This window comes from Myotis davidii, unplaced genomic scaffold (genome assembly GCF_000327345.1).
Source record: "Myotis davidii unplaced genomic scaffold, ASM32734v1 scaffold247, whole genome shotgun sequence".
In the NCBI taxonomy this organism is placed as follows: domain Eukaryota; kingdom Metazoa; phylum Chordata; class Mammalia; order Chiroptera; family Vespertilionidae; genus Myotis; species Myotis davidii.
The window spans coordinates 3,167,673-3,185,641 of record NW_006299593.1 but is presented as its reverse complement, the minus strand read 5'-3'; the positions used below and the strand labels follow the sequence as shown (position 1 = coordinate 3,185,641).

Genomic DNA, 17,969 nt, shown 5'->3' with positions numbered 1-17,969 from the left:
GGTCCAAGCCTGACACCTCTGGCAGAGGTGTCAGGCCTGGGCAAGGGGCCGATCAGGCGATTGGAGGGTGATGGGGGTCTACGCCTCTAGCCGAGGCATTAGGCCTGGGCAAGGGGCAGAGCCAGCAATTGGAGGGGTCTGAGGGTCCCTTGCCCAGGCCTGACTCCTGGGCCAGAGGCATCAGGCCTGGGATGGGGGCAGAACCAGTGATGGGGGGAAATGAGGGTCCCCTGCCCAGGCCTGACACCTCTGTGTATATACACATACACACATAACAATATCTTTATGATACTGAGAAAGGAAAATCTTCATCAACAACAAATAGAATATTTGAGCTAATACTTGAGCTCCATGTGCAATTCCTCTTCTAAGTCCTTTACACAAAATAACTTATTTACAACAAAATACAAAAAGCACAAACACATAAAGGAAAAGATGAATATATGTGACTACATAAAAAGAAAAACTGCCAGTAGACCAGCGTGGCTCAGTATTTGAGTGTCAACTTATCAACCAAGAGGTCATGGTTCGATTCCTGATCAGGGCACATGCCTGGGTTGTGGGCTCGATCCCCAGTGTGGGGCATGCAGGAGGCAGCCAACCAATGATTCTCTATCATCACTGATGTTTCTATCTCTTTCTCCCTCTTCTTTCCTCTCTGAAATCAATAAAAATATATTTTAAAAAAGAAAAACTGTGTTTGCTTTGGCAACACAAAAACTAAAATTGGATTGATAAAGAGAAGATTAGCATGGCCCATGAGCAAAGACAACACACAGATTCATGAAACATTCCATATATTCTTTAAAAATTTCTGAATGACAAAAGCTATTCTACACACAGAGAAAAAATAAGGTGTGGTTATGGAGATGGTATCTGCTAGAAAAAAAAACTAACAAAAACCTGACACTTAAAAACCTGGTTAAAATTGATACAAAAAAGACATATAATTCAATTTTTATAAAATAGGCAAAGATGATGAACAGGAAATATATTGAGAAGGAAAATAATGACCAGTAAATGTATGAAAACCTTCAGGCTCAGTATCATAATACCAAGGAAATGCAATTAAAACAAGACACCATTTTACACTTAAATACTGGTTAAAAAAATGTGAGACACTAAGTGATAATAAAGATATAAGAAAGTAAATTCTTATACACTGCTGATTTGTATGTACATTATGACAATTTATAATACAGCAATTCTACTTCTAGGAATATATGCTACGCTCTGGCCAGTGTGCTCCGTGGTTAGAGCATTGCCCCCACACCCAAAGAGTTGTGGGTTCCATTCCTGATCAAGGGCCTGTACCTGGGTTACAGGTTTGCTCCCCACCTGCACTGGTTGGGACACATGCGGGAGACAACCAATTGATGTCTGTCTCTCTCTCTCTCTCTCTCTCTCTCTCTCTCTCTCTCTCTCCTCCCTCTCTTCCTCTTCCACTCTATCTGAAATCAATGGGGGGAAAAAAAGGAATATATGCTACAGAAACTCTCCACATATGCACAAAGAGATAGTACAAAGATGCCCACTGCAGTATTTGTAATAGAAATTGCACAAATAATTCACTTGAACATAAGAAACAAAATAATTAACTGTAGTTTATTCATATAATTAATTATCCAGCACTTAAATTAAATAGAACTACATTTTTTCAAAATGGATGTATTTCAAAATGTTATACTCAGTGAAAAAGAGGAAAGTTGCATATAGCACAAGTTATTTAAAGTTGAAAAACAAAAACTAATGTTATATAGTCCCCGCAGTGACTTGTATTTGTAATAAATGTTTTAAAACAAACCGAGTTTAGCCCTACCTGGTTTGGCTCTGTGGACAGAGTGTCAGCCTGCAGACTGAAAGGTCCCAGGTTTGATTCTGGTCAAGAGCAAATGCCGGGTTGGGGGCTCGATCCCCAGTAGGGGGTGTGCAGGAGGCAGCCGATCAATGATTCTCTCTCATCATTGATGTTTCCCTCTCTCTCCCTTCCTCTCTGAAATCAATTAAAATATATTTTGGGGGGAAAATTTTAAAACAGTTTACAAATATCTCTGGAAGCAGAAAGGGAAAAGGGATGGGGGTTGTAGGGTTTTGGCTGTGTCTTTAATATTTTATTAAAATATGGGTTTAAAGCAATTATAGCCAAAAATTAACATTTGTTAAATCTGAGAGGAGGCAAATTGGTAAGCTTTATACTATTTTCTGTATGTCTGAAAATTTTTATAATTGAAAAATTTACTGTTGTGTAACAGATTCAATTTATTTACAGATTTTCAAAAACGATGGGCAAAACTAGTATATATGAAGTTTTATTTCCTCGGACTTGGTTCTAGAGCTAAATATAGTACAATGATAAAAATCTGTACATCCATGTTTTCTGAAATCAAAACAAATGAGAAGAATGTAGAAAAGCTTTTTTTTAAAAAAAGATAAATATTAATTACCCAACATATTACCTGCTTCTGCTGAAGATGTTTCCTCAGTGACTAAGGGTAAGCCAGATGCAAAGAAATCCATGATTGTTGCATAAATATCTGGTTTCAGTAAATTCCAGTCTAACTCTTCACTTTCCTGTAAATATTGAAAGAAAAATGCTAAAATTTCTACCCAAGGGCATAGACAAATATAAAACAAGACTTCGTATCTTTTAAGCATCTTTATTTATATATATATATATCCTGTACTATGCAACAGTACTCATTTCTGGAGAATACATGTCAAGTCCAGTTCTTAAAGAATATGGCTTAGCCTAACTGGTTTGGCTCAGTGGATAGAGCGTCAGCCTGAGGACTGAAGGGTCCCAGGTTCAATTCTGGTCAAGAACATGTACCTTGGTTGCGGGCACATCCCCAGTAGGAGGTGTGCAGGAGGCAGCTGATCGATGTTTCTCTCCCATTGATGTTTCTAACTCTCTATCCCTCTCCCTTCCTCTCTGTAAAAAAATCAATAAAAAAAAAAGTTAAAAAAAAAAAAAGAATATGGCTTATAATGACTTTCAGAAGATACAATCCTAGAACATTTCTCATTCATGCATTCATTCATCAAACTTACACTAAGTATGCTGTATGTATATCATACCCTATATAGGCGATATCAAAATGATAAATATTTTTTCATGAAGTAAAGGCAGTTAAAATACTGAATAAGGACTCTGTTAATGAGGATAAAGAGGCCCTGGCTGGCGCTGGACAGTGTTGCTCAGTGATTAAAGCATCGGCCCGCACACTGAAGGGTCTCGAGTTCAATTTCCGGTCAAAGGCACGTACCTGGGTTGCAGGTTCCATCCCCAGCCCCAGTAGGGGTGTGTGCAGGAGGCAACCAATCAATGTGTCTCTCTCACTACAATGTTTCTCTCCCCCTCCCTCCCAACCTCCCTTCCACTGTCTCTAAAAATGGGAAAAAAAATCCTCAGGTGATGATTAACAAAAAAAATAAAAGAATGGCCAGGTAGCTCAGTTAGTTAGAGTGTTGTCCCAATATGTCAAGGTTGCAGGTTCAATCCCCAGTCAGGGCAGATATAAGAATCAACCAATGAATGCATAAACAAGTGGAAAAAGTCAATGCCTGTCTGTCCATTCCTCTCTCTCTCTAAAAATCAGTCAATAAATATTTTTTAAAAATTTTAAGATTTTTTAAAGGGCTGAATTAAAAAAAAAATCAACTAATGTATTTCTCTCCTTCCCTCTCACTCTAAGAAAATCAATAATTAAAATTAAAATATATATAAAGAGGATAAAGAAATATCCCATTCTTTTAAATAGGATATAACTGTTTGATCAAATACATGATATCTAACAACTATTAAAAAATTCAATTTACATATATTACTTAAGAGTATTGAAAAAATCCAATGACACAACTGTAGAACCAAAACTTCTAACATGTCTTATCCATGACTACTGGGCTAGAAGACTTGTGAACTGTCAACAAGACCAGTATCCTCGCCCTAACCGGTGTGGTTCAGTGGATAGAGCATCAGCCTGTGGACTCAAGGGTCCCAGGTTCAATTCCAGTCATGGGCATGTACCTTGGTTGCGGGCACATCCCCAGTAGGGAGTGTGCAGGAGGCAGCTGATCGATATTTCTCTCTCATCGGTATTTCTAACTCTCTCTCCCTCTCCCTTCCTCTCTGTAAAAAAATCAATAATATACAAAAAAATAGAGACCAGTATCTTTAAGAAAGAATCGATAACTATTTTACCCCCAAATCTGACCGACTAGTTGATTCCATTAAAAAAAAAAGGTATAATTCTTAAATACCTAAATAGTACTAATGTCTAAAAAGAGAAAGGCAGGATATATTGTTTTAGGTTTGTTTGTTTTTTAATATTTTTATTGATTTCAGAGAAGAAGGGAGAGGGAGAGAGAGAAACATCAATGATGAGAAAGAATCATTGATTGGCTGCCTCCTGCATGCCCTCTACTGGGGATTAAGCCCACAACCCAGGCATGTGCCCTGACTGGGAATTAAACCGTGAACTCCTGGTTCATAGGTCAGTGCTCAACCACTGAGCCTTGCTGGCTGGGCTATTGTTTTAGTTTTTTAAAGGAGAGCTCTTTAGTCTGACCAGGTGCCTCAATTGGTTGAATGTCATCCCGTACACCAAAATGGTTGTGGATTCAATTCCCAGTCAAGGCACATATCTAGGTTTCGGGTTCAATCTCCAGTCGGGGTATGTATAGGAGGCAACCAGTCAATGTTTCTCTCACACATTGATGTTCCTCTCTCTCTAAATCAATTTAAAAATTCACACACACACACACACACACACACACCCCTACCTCCTTCAGGTGAGGATTTAAAAATAATTTTTTAAAAAGAAAAGGAAATAGTTTTTCTAGAAGGAAAAACTATTACATGAAGTCTACTCAGACTCTCAGGAAACTGTTGGCTAGGGTCTATGCTTAAAGACTACAAAAAATTGAGGCTACATGCATAAGAATGATATTTTAATAGATTAAGAACCAATTTAAAGGCAGTACTCGGAGCAGAGATAAATGGGCACTGCTATGGATACAAAAGCAAAACTAGTGACATGCTTTAGTGATTGGGAATGGGAACTAGTTAGAGGTAATGTTCTAAAAAATTATTTGGAAGATGGCCGAAACCGGTTTGGCTCAGTGGATAGAGCGTCGGCCTGCAGACTCAAGGGTCCCGGGTTTGATTCCGGTCAGGGGCATGTACCTGGGTTGCAGGCACGTCCCCGGTGCGGGGTGTGCAGGAGGCAGCTGATCGATGCTTCTCTCTCATTGATGTTTCTAACTCTCTATCTCTCTCCCTTCCTTTCTGTAAAAACTCAATAAAATACATTTAAAAAAAAATTATTTGGAAGATGGACCAAAGGGCTACCTCAGATCTTCAGTAAACATTGGGTTCTTACTGAGTAAGGAAATCTTGGTAACAAAAAGAAAAATTTCCTGAAGTTGAATGAGACAAAAAGGCAGCATATAAGCTGAAAATACACTTACACATTTAGAAAAAAATGATAAATGATGCATAAAGAAGCCTCAGAATTATCAATTACAGATCAAAAGGGAAACAGGAAATCACTAAAGGTGTCAGGTAAATGGAATAGTCCATAATGAGGAAGGTTAACTGAAAGAAAACAAATGCAGTCTGCTATTCTACCTATTAAATATCAATGTGTGCCCTCATTTGGAATATTATTTATTAGCTGTCATGTCATTAAGAAAAACTAGTGGAGCTGAAGAAATTCCAAAAAGGGTAACTAAATTATGAAGGGGAAGGGAAATAAAAGATGACTTACCAAAATCAAATCAAGAATAAAAACCCTGTAAGATATAATCACATGTTTTTATCTAAAAAAATCTTATATAGCATAGACTATATGTTAAAGAACTAAATAAAAGTGGCTTAAAATAAATACATAATTTCCTGCTTGTAAAATAAAGACTAGTTGCAAGAATTAAACCAGATAATATATGTAAAGCATTCATGCCATAGCCCACATGTTAGAGATATTAAATAAATGTTGGTCCTTTTTTCTCCCTCAAAAAATATCAAAGAAAGAAAACTGAATAACAAGGATAGGCCAGTGTCTCTAAACTGAAAAGACTAGGGATTAGTTAACACCGACTTGCTCACTATGATCCTACATTTGTGGGAAGCCACTTAAAGGCTGAAAATTCAACTAGACACTGTTTCCTTCTAGAAAAATGTATTTGAGTGTACTAGATGCCAGGCATTGTTCTAGGTGATCTTTTTTTCTTTTCGTTTGTTTGTTTTTGTTGTTGTTGTTGTTCTAGGGGTCTTTAAAAGATGGACAATTTTTATCTTTACAGAGTTTATATTCTAGTGCAGAAAAGACAGGGAATAAAAATTAAAAAATATGATTAAGATAAGCACAATGAAGAAAACGAACAAGGGCCCAGCTGGTGTGGCTCAATGATTTCACGGGGACCTATGAATCTGGAGGTCACGGTTGGATTCCTGGTCAGGGCACATACCCGGGTTGTGGGCTTGTTCTCCAGTAGGGGGTGTGCAGGAGGCAGCCAATCAATGATTCTCTCTCATCATTGATGTATCTATCTTTCTCTGCCTTTCCCTTCCTCTATAAAATCAAATTTATATATGTATATTTGAAGAAAAAGAAAATGAACAGGGCAATGAGCTCCTGGGAGAAGTGACACTTTCACAAATACGGTCAAGAAAGGACTTTCTGAGAAACAGCTACAAAAGAATACTGGACTAGATGTAACAGTTAGTGGACTAACCCAATGTGTCCACTTTTTGGTACATGAAGAACTCAGAGTAATCCTTTAAAATTGCTTAAGAGGAGTTGAAAGAATACTTTTTACTTTGATGGAAATTATACAAATGATTAAATTTGGTGTATACATATCAACTGATTTAAAAGGATACATAGTTCAAATTTAAATAGTTCATTTCTCATTAACCTAGTAGACTTAAATATGAAACAGCCTTTTCTAGCAGATGCCATGTTAGCTATTGCAATGAGTAACAAGAACTTAGAGTCCACTGCTTTTATGTATGAAACTCTGAAGGGTTACTGCAGGACAGTAGAATGGGTCAGATGCCATGATGTAAGTGCCCGCTTTGAAAGGAGATATATATATTCAATCATTCTGTTGGTCAAATATATATTTTGTGTGATTATTTATTTCCTTCTCTTTTTACTCTATCAATTTAAATAAAAATTAATAAAAATAATACTTGGAAGCCTAAATTCTAGACTTGCCAAGGTTAAGTCTTGGCCCTGCTGTAGGCTACCTATACAATCTTGAAGCTCAAAATTTTTCCCTTTTAAAAAATGAGGGATCTGGAAATTATATTAAATAATTAACTTAAGGAATGTGAGAAGTAAACTTAACTTGAGATCTTTTTAGGTAACCATATGTATAAAATACTTTAAGAATGCAAATTCTGGAGAGCATTTGACTCAGGAAAACTAAAAGTGCTTCACATCTTATTTTATATCCCATGTTTACCTTTGTGACAGTGATGAAATCTGGTCCAAAGAAGACACTTTTTACTCCTTCAATCCTAAATAATTGCCTGTGAAAAAAATAAGAAATAATAAAATGTTTAATTATGAAAAGTTTACACATAAACAAAATTACAGAGAAAAAGAAAAGAACTTCCATGTACCCATCATCAGTTTCAAGTCATGGTCAATCTTGTTTTATCATCTTCCCCTACAATTGAGCAATCCCACAATAAAAATATAAAACATTTTTATTACTGCAAAAGATCCCTCATTTCCCTTTGCATGCAGCCCTCTTGCTTTACCTCCATGTTCTATTAACTTTTGTTTTATGGAAATAACTTTTTACTTTTGCTTTAAAAAATGTTCCCAGCTTCGCTGAAATATAACTGACATAAAACATTGTGTAAGTTGAAGGTGCACAACGTGATGACTTGATATACATATATACTGTGAAATGATTACCAAAATAAGGTTAGTTAGCACATCTGTCACCCTGGTAACTATTGATCTTTATGCCACTACTGCTGTGTCTTTGCTAGAGTTTCATATTAATGAAACCATACAGTCTTTGAATTTGGCTTCTTTCACTTATCATAATGCTTTTGAGAGTCATCCTTGTTTTTTGTATCAATAGTTCATTCTACTTTATTGTCGAGTAGTATTACATTACTAGTATTTGGGCATTTACAATCTGTTAGTCATTCCACAGTTGATGGACATTTCAGATTTTGGGGGATGAGGTTATTATCGATAATGCTACTATATAGACTTATGTGTAAGCCTTTGTGAGGCATATGGTTTTTTTGTTTTTAGACATATTGCACTTACTGTCCTGAAACTTGCTTTCTTCACTTAACAGTATGTCTTAGAGGTCATTCTGTGATGGTAAATATGGGTCCCTCTCATCCTTTTTAATATGTGAAGACTATGGATGAACAATGTTTATCTAACTCTTCCTACTGATGAATATTTTGGTTGTTTCAAACTTATTCCCCCACCAATAAGGCTACAATGAACCTCCTTGCACACACCTTGTGTACATATGCAGGTATTCTCTAGAGCAGTGGTTCTCAACCTTCCTAATGCTGCGACCCTTTAATATAGTTCCTCATGTTGTGGTCACCCCCAACCATGAAATTATTTTCGCTGCTACTTCATAACTGAAATTTGCTACTGTTATGAATCGTAATGTAAATATCTGATATGCAGGATGTATTTTCATTGTTACAAATTGAACATAATTAAAGCATAGTGATTAATCACAAAACCAATATGTAATTATATATGTGTTTTCTGATGGTTTTAGGCGACCCCTGTGAAAGGGTCATTCGACCCCCAAAGGGGTCGCAACCCACAGGTTGAGAACCGCTGCTCTAGAGAGTATTTTTCAAGCCCACCAGCAGGTTGTGAAATCAATTATGTAGTGACGAAAATTTTATCTACTAAAACAGAACAGAATAAAATAAAAAGAAGAAACAAAATATAAGAATGCATCACACCTCAAAAGGGCAAAAATGTCCCATCAAACACTTGTTTCATACAAACATACACATATATGTGCACATATACATATATATTGTGTGTGTCTATGTTCACATATATATGGATACCTGTATATCTATATATGTGTATGTGATGTGTGTATTGAGTCATAACATAAAACATTTCTTATTGTGGTTTGAATCAAAAATTATAAAAAACAAATGCTCTAAGGTATATTCTGACAAGTAGCATGTTTAGGTCAAGGAGATATATATTTTTATTAATTAGAGATTTTAAAAACCATTCTTGAGATAAGCATATTTCTGACCCCCCTAAATAAGATTTTAAAAAAGGGTATATATGGAGAAAATTATTTAAGTGATATTTTCCAAATATCCTCAGTAATCAGTATCAGGCACAGCTTACTAAAAATGTCAATTGATACTGACTCTTATTATAAATCATTTCTTTAGCTATCAGCTAAAAAGAGTTACATTCCAATGATTTTATTGTTCATGCTTTATCGTCTGGTATATACTTAACTTGTCTCTACTTAGTGAATTTAAAAACTGTCTCAACTGAGTAGTTTGGTTTTTAAATTGATTTAAGGAGAGGAAGGGAGAAAAAAAGAGAAACATCGATGTGTTCCCTCCTGGGGATCAAACCTACAACCTGGTATATGCCTCCTGGGAAATCATCCCACCATCTAATGGTGCACGGGACGACACTCCAACCTCGTGAGCCACGCCAGCCAGGACTTAACTGAATAGTTTGTTTTGTTTTTAAATCATCCCATATCTGATAACTATTATAATTTATAGTTGTGAGTGGAATATTTTATAAGTGACTCCATTTGAGACATCTAGAAATTCAGCTATCCTTAAGAATTAAACAAGTAAGCTTTCATTCCTTATTAAAAACAGTTTTAAAGATTTAGAATGGAGCCCTGGTCCATGTGGCTCAGTTGGTTGAGCTTCGACTTATGAACCAGGGGGTCACAGTTTGATTCCCAGTCAGGTCACATGCCTGGGTTGCAGGATTGATCCCCAGTAGGGGGCATGCAGCCGATCGATAATTCTCTCTCATCATTGATGTTTCTATCACTTTCTCCCTCTCCCTTCCTCTCTGAAATCAATAAAATATATTTTAAAAAATAAAGATTTAGAATAGAAATTAACCATATTATCATTTTGATGGATTATTTTTCTTAAGTAAAGATATAAATTTTTATATCATCACTAGAGGCCCGGTGCACAAAATTTGTGCACTGTGGTGGTGGTGGTGGGGGAGAGGTCTCTTAGCCCAGATTGCAAGAGGGTGCAGGCCAGGCCGAGGGACCCCAGCGGTGCACAATCGGGGCCGGGGAGGGACTCGGGAGCGCTCCAGGGCATGTCCAGCCCATCTCGCTCAGTCCCAATTGGCCAGACCCCAGCAGCAAGCTAACCTACCAGTCAGAGCATCTGGCCCCTGGTGGTCAATGCACGTCATAGTGAGCTTTAGCATATCATTAGCATATTACGCTTTGATTGGTCCAGATGACCGGACAGTTAGCATATTAGGCTTTTATTATATAGTTTGATACAGATCTCTCAATACATCACTTTTCAGGAGAAGACTTTCCTAATATCCATTCTTAGTTTTTTACCCCTTATATGAATAGGAAGTATCCTCTGAAAAAAATGCAGTGCACATAAAAATGCAATAGCTAAATAAAGCTGCCTTAACCACAAAGTCAGTTAATTATGTTTCTTGGTAAAAGCAAGTGAAAACTAGTAATATACCTAGCCAGAGGGGAGCGAAATGCTGTAGCTGGTGTGGGGAAATCCATGGTCCTTGTCTCAAGAACTGGTTTTCCAGGAATAAACTTTAAACTGTTGGGATTTGGGGTATCTTGTGTTTGAATAAACATGTGTCTCACTAAAAGAGAAAAAAAAGAAGAAATAATGTTAATTTGGAAAATAAAGTAGTTAACAATTTATGGACTATGAAATGCTCATTTTCAGAGACCCAAAGAAGTAAGAAAAGTCAGTAAAAAGAAAATAAGACTTTACTGTCCAAACTGACAAAATAATAATTTTTAAAGACAAGAAGGCAATTTACCAATATATTTAGGATAACTGCATTGAATGCATTGAATTTTGTATTAATTTTGATTATTTAGATAGTTTTACTACTCAACAGATTCTAGTAATATCCTATACTTAAGTAGAAAGGTAAATATATATATATATATATATATATACACACACATACATATATATTATAATTCAAGAATCATATATGTATTCTATTTGGTGACTTAATACCAATGGCTATCATAATCATAAATCATCATCACTCTGATATTAATACAGTAAAATGTTACATTCTCTTCTTCCAAAGTACTACCAGCCTTTTAAAGACAAAAATTTATAATAATAACTACTATTTATTGTGTGCTTAGTAGTTACATGCCAGGGACTGAGTTGAGTGCTTTTTTTTAAAAAATTAATTTTTAGAGAGAGCAAGAGGAGATGGAGAGAGAGAAAAAGATCAATGTGAGAGTGAAACATCAGTTGGCTACCTCCTGCACACCCATTACCAGGGCATGTGCCCTGACCAGGAATTGAACCAGCAACCTTTCAGTGCCTGGAACGATGCCCAAATGAGCCAAACCGGCCAGGGTGGATCCAGTGCTTTAAATGTAATTAAGCCTTTAACACCTATGAAGAAGATACTATTATTCCCATTTTACAAATGAAGAAACTGAGGCTTACAGATAAGTAACGTGTTACAAAGAGTTAAGTAACTGACCAAAAAGTGGTATAGAATTAGTGACACTATAAATTATCATGTAAGTGGGAATCTATGTGACTTTCTGAAATACTTAAAAATTATCTTTTCAGCCCTGGCAGACCGTGCAGTGGTTAGAACATCAGCTCGAAGACCAACAGGTCTGATTCCTGTTCAAGGGCACCTATGTGGGTTTCAGGTTTGATCCCCAGGCCCAGTCAGGGTTAGTGTGGGAGGCAACCAATCAATGCATCTCTCTCACATCGATGTTTCTCTCTTTCTCTCTCTCCCTCCCTCCCTTTACACACTCAATAAAAATTAATGGAAAAAAATATCCTCAGGTGAAGATTAACAACAACAACAAAAATATTGTTGTTATAGGTTCTTTTCTTTCTTCTAGGGCCATGATTAGATTGAGAATGAGTTCATTAAAGCAATAAAGAACAAAATCTTTAATTCCCTACCTTGTTAATATAACGACAGCTTGTAAGACAAAAGGATAGATAGATAGTACTGGGGTTTTAACAGTTTTAAAACTATTGAACAGGCCTTTACTATTTATTATGAAAACACACCTTCTGACCAAAAAACACCAATTCTCATCTTAGAGCAGTATACTGAAATAGGTTAATTCACTAGGTTATTAACATGTGCTGGGCCCTGGCCAGGTAGCTTGGTGGGTTGGAACATCATCTGATGCACCAAGGTTGTGGGTTCAATACAAAACCAGTGAGAGCCTGGATACGTGAAACAATGAATCAATGTCTATCTCTGTCTCTTTCTCCCTTTCCTCCCTCTTTCTAAAATCAATAAATTAAAAAACAAAATAAACAAAAACATGTGCTAGGCATGATGCTAAGCATTCCACATGAATTATATCACTTACTCCTCACATTCTGCCAAGGAAGTAGTTTTTATCCTATTTTATAAATGAGGAAACTAAAGCTCAATGTCACTCAGCTATTTAAAGTGATAAAACTGCCAATTTTCCAGCACTGACTTGCTTAACCATTGTGCATCCTGCCACTCCATACTTATCAATGCCAAGCATAATAGGAAAATATATATAAAATCAATCTTCCTATAATCCTCATACGACACATCCTAGAAAAGATAGGAAGATATAAAAAAAGCAAGTTTTATTTTAAATTAGAGGTTAAATCTGGCAAAACATATGGTTGTTATGAAAGTGCTTTTCTTACAAGATTCTAACTTGACAGCTGAAGAACTGTTTTTGCACCTTGCCGTACAGTTCCAGCTAACTGATGTTGAATCATTTCCTTGGTGAAGTAGAAATTAAAACTAAAACTCCATACATCTCGCTTATTTAAGTCACTGTCCTATAAAATATCAGCTGTTGACTAGGTGACCAGACAAGTCCTACAGAAGAGAAAAATTCTGAATGATATCCTCAATGTTCAAGTGCTTGGTTTAAAATATTTATACCACTAACCAATAAATGCCTCTGAAAATCTGTGTTACAAGGAAACAATTTTTCAGATGGAACATTAAAAAAAAGGGCTTCCTGCAAATATAAAGATAACAAGGTTCTTCTAACTGTGGTTCTGACCAATCATTTCTTGCGACCTTTCTTAATAATTTATTGGTAGCTAAAAGCTCCACACACATTAGGCACTCTTCCAATATTTGCAGAATTAAATCTGGCTTTTACTCAATCCATTTATGTAAAACTATATATACAGGAAGAAAAATGTTTAGAAATACTTGAAGGTAAGAACCATAAGTATAAAAAAATTCGTTGAGAGCAAAATCTGAGGTAGAAAAGAATATATGACATCACTATATAAATTTTCTTTTGACAATGAACAAAGCTATTTCAAAAAAGTGATTTGACTGGGTATTAACAATCATTCCAATTATGGTCTAAATTGGGTCTAATTAAAAAATGATTCCCAGGTCCATCATCCAGAAAGTTGCCCCTGAAAGTGTCATAAGGGTTACACCAGGATAGAAAGACTGATCTAAAATAATTGTTCCTATTATGCTTGGTACTGATAGGTAAATAGCTAGGCATAAGTTCCTCCAAAGCAACACATTAATGGTGCTAAAAGTCAGTATAAAAGACTAAAATAAGCAGCTCTCCAATTTAGAAATCCTAGGTGACCACATAATTCAGTCCCACAAAAATTTAAAGTCCAATAAAGTATCTTAATATGTTGAGATACTCAATATTTATACCTAAACTAGAGGCCCAATGCACGAAATTCGTGCAAGGGGCTCAGCCCTCATAGCCCTGGCTTCGTCTGGAAGGTCAGTCGTCCAGAAGGACATCTGGTCTAATTAGCATATTATGCTTTTATTATTATAGATTATTCTGTGATTCAAGAAGAGAGGGAAGGTACTCCTGGTCTTGCTCCAGTACACAGGGGAGATGTGGTCTGTAACCTAATCCAGCTCATGCCATTAGCCAGCCAGTCACCTTCCAGAGTATGGCTACAGGAGGTGTTCAAGGCAGTGAAGGAAATGGAGATGAGCCAGGAGCTGAATCCACTATTACAGCTCCATAAGCACATACAGATAGGTATTTTACACACACATATCCGCCCTTTCCTCCCAAGTTTCCATAGCCACACAATAGCTCCTCCCAATATGACACGACAGTGGTCATATTTAAATAATTTTCAAATCCTATCCTCATACCTATTTCCAATATTAAAGAAAATAAAAGCATATAATACCAATCAGATTGTCAAAAAAACAAACAACCCACTTATTTTGACCAGAAAAAAAAGAAAAAATACATTTAAAATACTACATTCTATGGTGTGGATGAAAGCTAGAAATTTACTGGCTTTAGAGGTATTCTTATGAAAATAAGAATGGTAAGAACTTAAAATACCAATGATTCTTTGAAACACAAATTCATTTGTAACTTCTTTTTACCGTATTTTCATCTCAGAAATCATTTATTAAGCAACTCCTACATTTCAGAGGATGTGTTATACAAGATACTGAAATTTCATAGCTCTATTGGACACTGTGCTCAGGATTCTTGAAATGTAATACCAATGATATGGTAATCAAATAATTACAGCAAAGCGTGATGTTATGATAGGAAAAAAGCTATCTTCTTTTATAGGCATCTGAAGATAAACTTTACAAATTCTCACCTTTTATGACCTACAAAATTTCATCCAAGCACTTTCATTAGCTTCTGAAACACAATTGCTCTGAAAGAGGTGAAATTTTACCTGTGTTACATAAGGCTGCAGACAGTGGGACAAGTGGTCTTTGTACAAACTGATGCAGCGGCTGTTTCTTAATGGTGTATGGATTCATCATGTCATATAACCTACATTTAAAAACAAATAAAAATGACATTTTAAGAATCTTTAAGTTGTTTCTCCTCCTCATACATAAAAAACCATAATGAAAAAACCAAAAAAGCCAAGTTTTCATTTTTCTATCTACATTACTTCCACTTCCTCAGGCAAGAATAGCTACAATTTAAAAACAAGAGCTCAAGAGGAAATTTATATCCTTGATAACCGAGTGCACACAGGATAGTGCAGTATCTGTTGTTAGAAACAAATATATCTGTCTACACTGGTGATTCATAACCTCAAGTTCCAGACTCGTAATTAAGTTATGAGTGAAGGAGGCAAAGAACTACAAACTGTTTTTTCCCCTTATTTTACAATTTTTTTAGATGAGGTAATAGACTCACATGGTTCCAAATTTAAAAGGAAAAAAGAAAATACAGTGAAAAGTCCTCCTTCTTTTCTGTTTCTACCACATTTCCCTAGAAAGAGATAACCTATACTATACGGTTTGAAAGGTATTTCAATATTTCAAAAAGTCTAGCAGAAAGTATAAACTACTAAAGAAGCCAACATCTTTGACTGGAAGCATATTAGTCCTGTAACTTTGACTATTACATTACAATAGAGGAAGTGTTCATTGGCTATTTTTGCGTGCCTTTGACCAATTAAAAACAAGGAGAGATCTGGCCGGTGTTCTCCGTGGTTAGAGCATCAGCCTGCTCACCAGAGGTCACAGGTTCCATTCAGGTCAAGGGTGTACCTGGGATGCAGGTCTAATCCCCAGTAGAGAGACAACCAATTGATGTGTCCTGTCACATTGATGTTTCTCTCTCTCCTGTCCTGCCCCCTCCCTTTCCACTCTCTCTAGAAATCAATGGAAAAAATATCCTTACTCCTCCTGTAAGGATTAAAAATAATAATAAAATAAAAACAAGGAGAAAGGGGAAAAACATTATTACTGGAAAAGAAATAAAAGATTTTAGAAGTGAAAATTTTAGAAATCTGATGCAAATTTTTGAAATGTAGCTTACTGTAAAATATTACAAGTTTCATTTCACAGGAATCACTGAGGAATTTTAAGCATATATATGATCACTTTTTGTTTTTAACATCTGACTACTTTTTATGTATATTTTTTTATTGATAGTATTCCACGTCTCCCATTTACCCCCCTTTACCCTGTCCTCCTGGCTCCTACCCACCCCCCAGACCTTCTCCACCCTATTGCTGATGTCCATGGGCTATGAATATAAGGAATAAGTTCTTTGATTTATCTCTTCCAGTCATCCCAACCCTACATCAAGGTATGTCAGTCCGTTCCATTCCTCCATGCTTCAGGTCTTATTTTATTGGTCAATTCATTTTGTTCATTAGATTCCACAAATAAGTGAAATCATGTGATATTTGTCTTTCTCAAATTGGCTTATTTCACTTAGCATAAACATCTGATTATTTTCACTTGCAAACTCATTCATGGGAAGGACTGTCTTCATTTCTGTCCCTTGAGCAGCTAGCATCACAGCCTCAGTTCTTCATCCCTAAAATGAATTTAATATTCACAGCTATCTTATAAAGACTGGGGCAAAGATGGATCCAAATAATCCATGTAAAGTGCTTTAAAACAGTGCCACTAGGCCATGTCGTTAGTGTTCAATAAATGTTAGCTACCACTATTATTATGTAACTAGAGGCCTGGTGCACAAAAATTTGTGCAAGAGTAGGCCTTCCTTCCCCTGCCAGCTTCCCTCCAGCCAAGACCCAGGCTTCCATCCTCTGGCCGCCGGCAGGCACCCGGGACCCAGGCTGTCTTCCCTCCAGCCTGGGCTTTGTCAGGAAGGATATCTGGTCTAATTAGCATATTACCCATATATATATATATGAATGACTTAAATATAAGAGAGATAGGTAACTAACAAAAAGTCCTTCTACAAACTTAATTCTTTTTTTAGAAATGCATTTAAGCTTCAAGAGCATCCTTACCACTAAAACTCCTTAAAACGAGATCAAATCCCATTGGGTCCTTTTCTCCTTTTGTTCCAGAAGCGAAATTGGGGTGCACCTACTTAACTCCTCCGTGCCTCTCACCTAACCCATGTTGGCAGATTATCACTGGCAAGGGCAGGGCCAGGGGGAGACAAGGGCCCGCGGTGGGTGTAAGCGATGGGGGAATGCAGGGGTCTGGGTTCTGAGTGCCACCACTTGGATGCTGTGCGACCTCAGACGGGTTACCCCCTTTCTGGGCCTCACCGGGAAAATGAAGAAATGAGAGGAGGTATTATTTTACGACATTCTGACTTTTCATGTTTAAAAGCCAAAGGAGGGCCGCAGGCGTGGCTCAGTGCCTGAGCAGGGACCTAGGAACCAGGAGGTCCAGGCTCCATGCCCACAGGGCAGCTGCCCACAGGGCTGCATCCCCCGGGAGGGGCGAGCAACAGGCAGCCCATCAATGATTCTCTCTCATCATTGATGTTCCTCTCTCGCCTTCTCCCTTCCTCTCTGAAATCAATAAAAACATACTTAAGAAATAAACATAAATAAAAGGCAAAGGATGGCATGCACGTGGTGAAATGCTAGAGGGGCCACACGATTTAAAAATAGCTGAGGGACGGCAGGGGTCAATGGTGGGGGGAACATATGTAATACTTTCAACAATAAAGATTACAAAATAAATATAAAAATAGCTCTTGCGTTGGGTCTCTACAGCCAGGCTCTGCAAACCTCCCCTCCGCAGAGACTCAGGCACGGGGTCCCAAGCCTGGGGCCAGGCAGCGCAGAGCCCACCCCAACTGGGGGCTCGGAGCTGCCGCGGGGAGGGACGCCCACCTCCAGGGCTCAACCCCAAAGCGGCGACGGGGGGCGGGCCCAAAGGCTCGGCCGGAGGCACCGGTCACCACTCCGTCCGAGGGAGTGGGCAGCGCCGTTACCGCTCTGCTGGCTAAACCCAGAGGCATCCCTACCCCGA

At 37.3% G+C, this 17,969-nt stretch overlaps 1 protein-coding gene across 3 annotated transcripts in view; it reads right to left on the bottom strand.

The window, feature by feature from the left end:
* Window positions 1-17,124, bottom strand: part of NFU1 (NFU1 iron-sulfur cluster scaffold) — a 21,849-nt gene extending 4,725 nt beyond the window's left edge. Inside the window, exons 1-5 of one of the 3 annotated variants that reach the window (XM_006775329.2) lie at window positions 16,988-17,124; window positions 14,936-15,036; window positions 10,733-10,868; window positions 7,471-7,537; window positions 2,445-2,571 (exon numbers count right to left, since the gene is read on the bottom strand). In XM_006775329.2, coding sequence (XP_006775392.1) covers window positions 2,445-2,571; window positions 7,471-7,537; window positions 10,733-10,868; window positions 14,936-15,026 — 421 coding nt within the window. In that variant the 5' untranslated portion in view covers window positions 15,027-15,036; window positions 16,988-17,124. Of the gene's footprint in view, window positions 1-2,444; window positions 2,572-7,470; window positions 7,538-10,732; window positions 10,869-14,854; window positions 15,037-16,987 lie in introns of those variants that run through there. The other 2 variants (XM_006775330.2, XM_015571510.1) reach the window with 2 other exon arrangements.
* Window positions 17,125-17,969: the final 845 nt, after the last annotated feature.